The sequence below is a fragment of the Suricata suricatta genome, chromosome 7 (assembly GCF_006229205.1).
Source record: "Suricata suricatta isolate VVHF042 chromosome 7, meerkat_22Aug2017_6uvM2_HiC, whole genome shotgun sequence".
NCBI classification, from domain to species: Eukaryota; Metazoa; Chordata; class Mammalia; order Carnivora; family Herpestidae; genus Suricata; species Suricata suricatta.
In genome coordinates, this window is record NC_043706.1 from 1,544,847 (window position 1) to 1,553,447 (window position 8,601).

An 8,601-nucleotide genomic window follows, 5' to 3' on the forward strand; every position below is an offset into this window, starting at 1 on the left:
TTCCTCCCCTCGCGGAGTCCCCACCGCCACCCCGCCCCCAGCCCAGGAGCGAATTCCCCCCGCGTTTCCGGCTGGGGGTCCCCGCGGGCCTTCCACGCGCCAGGACGCCTGCCCGCCGACCCCTCGCCCCTGTGCTCCAACTTCGCAGGATTAAAGCTTTCCTAATATTTTCTTCAGGAAAAGCACCGTTCTGCAAATACACAGCTGCAACCCGGGTCAAGGAAATGCAGGAAACCATGTGATAATTACTGGAGAATTTTTCTAAGGTCTCACCCTCAAACCCATTGTTTGCAGGTCTTGTATCTCATTTCACACTTTGTTCTCTGAAGGTTTTCCTTGGAGTCTTTTTGGAGTGGGCGTGGCTCTAACTATACACACACACACCCTCGAACATACCCACATACATGCTATATAATATATGCATTTATGTAACTTTTTAACTAGAAACATTATTTCTGCACTTCTCATGCATATTATTGTGCAGGAAACCGTCTTGCATGCACAGAGGCAGAGCACTGTAGGTAAAGCTGGCCGTCGGTCCAGAGCTCTCCATTTATGGGATCTTGCTTCCTGATTTTACATTAATTTTTAAAAGTCACAAGTATCATCTCCAAAAAATGTGAAAAGGACTATAACAAGCAATCACTTTATTCAATATTACAGTTGTAGAAATGGAGTCTATTTTTTTTTTTAAGAAATGAAAAACTAGGGTGCTCCTGGGGGGCTCAGGTCATGATCTCAGGGTTCATAAGTCCAAGCCCCACATCAGGCTCTGGGCTGACAGCTCGGAGCCTGCAGCCTGCTTCAGATTCTGTGTCTCCCTCTCTCTCTGCCCCTCTCTGTGTCTGTCTCTCAAAAATAAATAAATGTTAAAAATTAGAAAGGAAAAATTAAGAAGGAGATGCCACTTGTCCCAGCTGGGCCGTCAGGAAGAAGTCCTGTGAGCAGCGGTCCAGGAGGACCTTGTGGCTCAGGCGTTCATATGCGCCTATGTTCTCGCTGGATGAAGTGGTCGCTTTTCTGCTGCTTCCTGCTCATTGCCATATGTCCCATCCGAGGGGTGGAACAGCCCGTAATGCTTTGCTAACAGGAGCACATCCGGTGTCCACTGATCCTTCTCAGAAGGCGCGTTAGCGTCAGGGCGCCCGGCAGTTTCTCCTTCAGCCATGACAAAACTCAGCAGGACAGAGAGATCGAATGAGGTAGAAGAAGACATCTACTGAGTTCTGGAAGTTTGGTACATTCGATCCATCCAGGTTTATGAAGCCCGAGTCTCCCATTGTCCTGGCACATACATTGTCCGTTTACCCTGTAGGCAAGAAAGCTACTGGTCTCTGACACCCGTGTTCATCGTCATACAGACAACACTGGGGGGTCCCACAGTCTCATCGTAAATCCTTCTTCCAGTGATGAGGAAGTAAGACAGAAGGAACCACCAGGGTGTACACAGTCATGGCCAACGGCATGTGCACCCAGGGCGCCACCTTCGTCTTCAGGGTGGGGCGGGGGAGGGGCGTTCAAGCCCTAGGAACAGGACTCAGTACAAGTCTCTATGTTGGGGGGGGGGGTCTCCTGACCTGCTGTATTACTTTATTTTTTTTTAATTTTTTTAATGTTTTTTATTTATTTTTGATACAGAAGAGACAGAGCATGAGAGGGGGAGGGTCAGAGAGAGAAGGAGACACAGAATCTGAAACAGGCTCCAGGCTCTGAGCTGTCAGCACAGAGCCCGACGCAGGGATCGAACCCACGAACCTGAGATCTGACCTGAGCCGAAGTCGGAGGCTTAACTGACTGAGCCCCCCAGGCGCCCCTGTATTACTTTATTTTTATTTAACACTATAATATAACTATTTCCAGTGATGGGCAAGCTAAAGGAAACACTTATGTAGCCGTTGCTGTTGGGTTGGACCTGTCGTAAAGACTCGTTCCTCCACATTATTACGCATTTGCGCACTGTTCAGTCTGTCCACTGATATACCGCAGTTTAGTCAATGCCGCTGGATATCTTTGGCCTGTTTCCTGGTGAAGAAAGTATTTGGTGCTGAGGTACAGAGTAGAGTTGATGGACCAGTGCTCCAGAACACAGGCTGAATCCTTGTCCTCTCTTCCTAGGAATAGCCCAGCCGGAGCTAAAGAGCACTCAGGACTTGGTCCTGGGGAAGGGCCAAATGTCTGACCAACCCATTGGCCCTATCTTGTCTCTGACACCAGAACAATAAACATTGTCTTCTGAGTAGAAATGTGGCCTTCCTCGCTGAGAAGTCAGTCTCTGACCCTTCCCAAAGGGTCCAAGTCCTTAACACTTTCTAAACAGAGGTAGATGTTCTCTGAGCCAGGTTTGGGTATCAGACGGCAGTGTTGGGATGTATAGAAAGTATAATGGGTCAAGATTTGATTATGGTGTCCGGATTATTGTTTTTAACTAATGGTTCCAAAAAAGGTTATACTAAATCTCATTTTCCACTCATTTCTTTAACAAATCAAAGGATATAAATTAACGTCGTCTAACAAAGTTACCACAGCAGGTGCAGGTTTCAGTCAGGGCTCTTCCTCGGGATAGTCTGTGGTAGGTCGTCCACTGTCAGTTTCCGGGGTCTTTCTTTTACTCTCTGTAGGGAATGGGCTGGTGCATTAAATGGAGATGCTGTAGGGATCCTGACTGTGCGTCCTTCTGACCCACCTGTCCCTCTCCCTGGGAGGACGGATTCCAGTCACCTGAATGGCTTCATTTACTGGTGCATCTGGGGACTGGGGAGCCAGCCTCGGACCTTCCTCGCGGCCACTTCTACTGTGATAGCTCCTTGGGCAACATGCCAAGAAGTCAAGGCAGCGGTTGGGTCAACTCCCATAAACTCCGTTCTAACTGTACACTTGGGGACAGGAGAAATTTCTACCAGATGGGTCCATGGCCTTAGCAGATGGAGCAGCCCTGGGCCAGAACTCCATTTGCTGCCTGGACCCCCGCAGCCTCCGTTCTAACCAGGGGCCGTGAAGACACCGTGAGCCTTCTGGGGTCAATGTCAGCTTGGAGCTCATTTACAACAGTCCTTGAAGTGTAAGGGTGTTTCTCCTTCTTGAGTTTATGGCTACTGAGTGAACGGTCACAAGTCCCTTTAGGAGAGGAATGGGGAAATTACAATCTCTGCGTTTGTGGTGCGGTTGCAGGGTCCTACTCCTCAGGACTTGGCTTCCCCTGTGGTTCAGGATCAGAGCTGAGCAAGCTGTGATTCTGTTTTTAACTGGGGCTGCTGCCCTCAGTCTCCTGGCGACAGATCCTTGGTTTCTTCTGACTGTACAGACGATACTTTGTTGGCTCTCGTCCACCTTGCTTCTAGGGCTGCCGTGTTCTATTAATCACCTCCAGCCCTCCACCGGTGTGACCTCCAGCCCTCCACCGCGTGCAGGTTCGGTGAGAGCTGTAGAACTGCACCTGCCGGTCTGTAGGCTGCTGTGTGCGCCCCTCCCCCGCCGTCACTGCCAGCCAGAGCGCAGACCCTTCAGGACCCAGCTTCAAGTCTCTCTCAGACCCACTTACCCCTAAAAACTCAGAGATGGAGATTTGCATTCAGTTTCCTGGAACACTACTTCAGGGTCGAGAGAAAGGCGTCAGACCCTGGGGGGTCTCCACAGCTGGGCGGGCCCTTCAGAGCTGTCCCAGGTCGAGAAGTCAGCTCTTGCCTTTTATACCCTCTGCTGACCGGCACTGTGCCCCGGCCCGCGGGGTCCTTCCACGGGAACCTGGAGGAGAGAACGGGTGAATGGATGGGACAAGAGACACCAAGAACGAGAGCAAGACAGGAGGTCTGATCAAGCTCCAACGTTTATTCAAGGAGGCTGATTATATACACAACGGGGGGAAGAAAAATGTGGGGAAGGGGAAAGAATGCTGAGAGGGGCAGTCAGGACCAGGAACCTGCCAGACGGTGACAGACGGTGATCTCCGTTCCTGGAGTCAATAGTTATTTATGACCCTTGAGGAACTAACAGGTATTTACTGCTGTTTATCTTGCTGTAACATTCCGCTACGGTTGGTTGGTTAGTTCTGCCTTAATTTTTCCACCACAGTTCTTCACCCTTTGGCTCCCGGCAGAACTGGATGCAAGCTGCCCCTGGACGGGGGACATGACTTTGACCTGAGACAACCCCTAACTGCGGGTGACAATTCAGAGCCACCAGGTGACACCCTTCCAAAGATCCGGGAGGATAACTCCTGGGCGAGCAGATAAGGTAATTTGGGAAACGCACCATCTGTGGTGGTCACAGTGAGAAAGGAGACGGATAGGACAAGTGTGAGCTCAAGACCAGGTATAAAAACCACCACAGAAACGCCAAATGCTGCAGAAAACATTTTATTGGAGACGGTGCAGGGCTGGCTCTGGAGCTGAGGAGTCTGGGTGGAGGGAGGGGAGCCATCCTTCCCAGGGTGCCTGGGCCGGGCGCCCTAGCCTGCGCGCAGCAGAGGTCAGACACTAGGGCGGTTTCTGTAGGATCTGAGTGAGACAGAGGCCCTGGGGCCCACCGCCATGGAGACGCCCTTCCCTTCATGCAAGGCAGTCCCCTGCTCCCACTCCACCGAGGGCTCCTGAACCAGAATGACAGGTTGGGACAGTGGGTGCCATGGATGAACACTGTGATCTGGAAACTGACAATGCGTGTTGGTCCTGAGGGGAGGGAAGATGTCATGAGTGGAACCCATCCCGCTGTTCCGTCTACACCTCAGGGCAGAGAGAGAAGGGCGAAGACTGTGTCCAGGCGCAGTCTTCTTCAGGACCTGTCCTCACAGGAGGCTGATGTTCCGTTGACGGAGAGGGGTGATTACATTTATAACAGCGGTCTGAGCGTGGGGGGTTTCCACACTTGTCCTCCTCCCACAAATGTCCCCTTACAAGGAGAAGTAGCAGGAGCCTTCTGAGCATGAATCTACCTGGTGGGGAGGGGGAACCGTGGAGGGACAGACCAGGCGAGTCCAGTGGAGGCCGTTTAGGAAGAGAGTGTAGTGGAAAATGGAATTTTTCAAAAACAGGTCTTCAGACGAGCAGACGGCTCCAGCCCGGCACGGAGCCTTCTATTTTGTGTTTAGCTGCCTGAGGTGCGCCAGGATGTCTGCCCTGACGGTGCTGACCGGAGCTTTGTGGAGCCAGCGCATGACCGGGACCCCGTCGGGCCCCACCAGGAACTTCTCAAAGTTCCAGCGGACATCGTGGACCTTGACCGGGTCCCAGGACATGTGTCTGAAGGAGCCCAGAACCTCAGAGGGGTGAGGGCAGGAGGTCTGCAGCAGAGACGGACAGAGAAACATCATTTCTGCTCTTTCTTCCCTCAGGGCACCCGCCCCCTCCCAGGCAGGGACATGGACTTCCCAGCAACTCCTCTGACTGCCACCATGCCAACCATCAAGACGGTTGTAGGTGTTACGGAAAAGGTCTGCTCCCTCCCCCCGCTCCCAGGTGACCCCTGTGATCACGCAGCCACGCTGCTGTGGGTAAGACTCGCCACCTCCGTGTGGCAGTGTCCCGTTCTGCAAAGTGAATGGCTTAGATTAGAATGTGCTTCCCCAGGTCCTAGGACTCCTGGACCACAAGCATCTCACAAATGTCTCTGGGACCAATGCGGAGTTCTAACACTTTGTCTCATCAAATAACGAAACTTTTTAGAAACAGCATCACTTTATCAAATAATTTTAAAAAGATTATTGTGAGAATAAATTATATACAGGTCCTAATCTGAGATGGACAGGAAACCCTGTAAGTCAACTGAGTTTACAAAGCCCTCTTTACACTGTCTTGGTTTCTTCACTTCGCTGAGGGTGTGTAAAAGTCTCGACGTGAGCCAGCACCGGCCCGCCGACCAGCGCTCAGGACAGTCAGCACTGCTGGTCTCCGGCCTCCCAGCCTCCCGGCCTCCAGCTCTCTGTATCTGAAAGTCAGTGTTTCCTAAAAGGCTCTTACTACGCAGTATTAGCCTGTCGGTTTCTACGTCTCCCTCCCCAATACGAGCCCATCAAGGAGTAAGGACTGCACCTTGTTCTTTGTATCCGTGTTATTTAGGAAACTGCCTTAGACTCAGCACATGTACCTTGAACGAATGAATGTCAACGAGAAAACAGGGTAGTCCTCGGAAACGCGCCCGCTGCCCAGCGCACTCCATCGCGGAAGCCAGAGCCGCGTAAACGCTGACAAAGTAAACCCTATCCCTCTGCTAGCCTGGAGATCTCTTGCAAAGAGCCCAATGCCATTTGCAGGCATGAGCCTTGGGTCCTCCCCCCACACTGATTGCAAGGAAGGGGAGATGGAAGAAGAGGTTTGGGTCAGTAACTCACCTTCAAGAAGGTGAAGACTTTCTGTTCTTTCTCGCCATTCACATCCCCTTTCTCAAAAAGCTGGAAATTGGGTACATATCCTCTCCCGGGACGCACATACCTGCAATGAGCCACAGATGGCCAGGAAGCTCCAGAGTGTAAGAGGGAAGGCTGGGGGGGTTGTCACCAGGGCTGGGGGTCATGGGAAGGGCAGGAAGAAGGGGCGATACGGAAAACAGGGCTGGGAATAGGGCTGTTCTTTACTCCGGGCTCCCTGATTCCTGTAATCTTCCTCTGACGCAGAGCCTGGGCCCGTGCCCCTGCACTGCTTCTGTTCCAGCTCCTTCTGTGGTCCTGCTCCTCTGCGGTCCGTTCAGATCTCGCCCCCGGGGAGAAGGAGAGTGTCCGGACACCCCCAGGCCCCATCAGGGGAGGACAAAGTTGAGGTCAGTGTGCAGGGGCCCCCAACCCACCCGGGAAGTCCCTGTGTGAACGCGCCCCTGCAGACGGAAGGAAGTGGGCAGAGGCCTCCGTGGGCTCTAGGCAGGACTCACTTGAGCCCCGGAAGGATCTCTGAGTTCTCCCCTGGTTCCTGCTCCCCAAACTGGTTGCAGGGAAAGCCCAGCACGACCAGGCCCAAGGGCTTCAGCTCCTCCTGAAGTGCGTTCAGCTCTGCGGGAAGAGAAGAGACTGTCAGGTGTCCTGGCTGGAGACCTGCCTTGCGTAGGGGAAGATCTAGGGAGCCACCCATTTCACAGGGAAGGAGACCGAGGCCCAGGGAAGGAGAAGTCTCCAGACTGGAGAGACTGCTGGTGACAGGGCTGGAGTTAGAGGCTGGAGCTCCAGACACACATTCAAAAGCCCTTTATTATAGGGTAATATTTCCCAAGTCCGTGGCACAGCAGAGTCAGCTGAGGGCCCTTCCGGAAAAGCAAGGCTACCCATCCAGAGGGTTCTCTGAGCCCCTTCTTCTGAGGTGGCCCCCACTGTCTTTACAATTCAAAACCCCACCAGGTTACCTGGATCGCAACAGGAGTGCTCGGACGGGTACTTAAGGGGTCGGTTTCAGTTTGGCAGGATGAAAAACTTCCGGAGATTTGTCTCCAGATGCGTGAACGTGAAAACGCTTAACGTTACTGGTCAGTACACTTGGAAATGGCTACAAGTGTAAATTTTATGTTATATCTTTTGTTAACTATAAAAAAAAAAAAGCTTGCCTTCCCTGGTTGGTTAATTGCACGACTGAATCTTTCTTTCTTTCTTTTTTTTTTTTTTAAAGAAAAAGACGCAGATGATAGTGGGCTTCTCTCCTGGGTACAGGCTGGGTCCCTGGGTGGAGCAGGAACAGACCCGAAGGCAGAGAGAGCCAGGGAGAGTCGGAGCCAGCTTCCTGGTGTCCCTCAGCCTCCTCAGGAGGTGGACGCTGCGTTCTCCCTCAGTCCTCACCGCACGCTTGCACCTGCTGCCTCCTTCCTGTTTTCCCACCTGTTTGCTCAGATTTTTATAATCCACCTCTTTGTTAACCCTGCCTGGGCTAGATGGCATCAGTGTCCTGACAAACACCAGCCAGTTCCAGGCAGATTCTCCACAACCACCTGATCAACAGGTACCTCCTCTTGGTCCTTTTCCTCCCTCCCTCCCTCCCTCCCTTTCTACCTTCCTTCCTCTCTTTCTCTTTCTTCATCAACTACTCAGCTTTGTCTTGAGGCGGAAAGCCAACCACAGACAGTATGTGAGCACATGTGTGTGGCTGTGTCCCCAAGAAGCTTTCTTCACAGAAGCAGGCTGGCCGGATTTGGCCTGTGGCCATTGCTTGCTGGCCCCTGACATCAGGGGAGGAAGTCACTTGGTTGTGAAGATTTACTTCAATATGTAATTAGAATATAATTCTCCTTATGATTCAGAGTATACTGAGCTGGAAGCTGCAGCCCCAAGGACAGTGGCCCTGACTTCTCACCCGGGTACTGGGCGGCCAGGGCACCATAGGCAGCCCCGACTTCTCACTGGGGTACTGGACGGCCAGGCCGCAGGAGGTGGCCCCGACTTCTCACTGGGGTACTGGGCGGCCAGGCCGCAGGAGGTGGCCCTGACTTCTCACCCGGGTACTGGGCGGCCAGGCCGCAGGAGGTGGCCCTGACTTCTCACCCGGGTACTGGGCGGCCAGGCCGCAGGAGGTGGCCCCGACTTCTCACTGGGGTACTGGATGGCCAGGCCGCAGGAGGTGGCCCCGACTTCTCACTGGGGTACTGGGCGGCCAGGGCACCGTAGGCAGCCCCGACTTCTCACTGGGGTACTGGATG

The 8,601-nt window shown here is 52.9% G+C and overlaps 1 protein-coding gene across 1 annotated transcript in view; it reads right to left on the reverse strand.

Annotated features, from left to right (window-relative positions):
- Positions 1 to 4,336: 4,336 nt before the first annotated feature.
- Positions 4,337 to 8,601, reverse strand: part of LOC115296456 — a 7,927-nt gene continuing 3,662 nt past the window's right edge. The window contains exons 4-7 of the mRNA XM_029944915.1: positions 8,447 to 8,485; positions 6,856 to 6,973; positions 6,323 to 6,422; positions 4,337 to 5,275 (exon numbers count right to left, since the gene is read on the reverse strand). Of these exons, the coding sequence (XP_029800775.1) occupies positions 5,069 to 5,275; positions 6,323 to 6,422; positions 6,856 to 6,973; positions 8,447 to 8,485 (464 nt within the window). The 3' untranslated portion in view covers positions 4,337 to 5,068. The remainder of the gene's footprint in view (positions 5,276 to 6,322; positions 6,423 to 6,855; positions 6,974 to 8,446; positions 8,486 to 8,601) is intronic.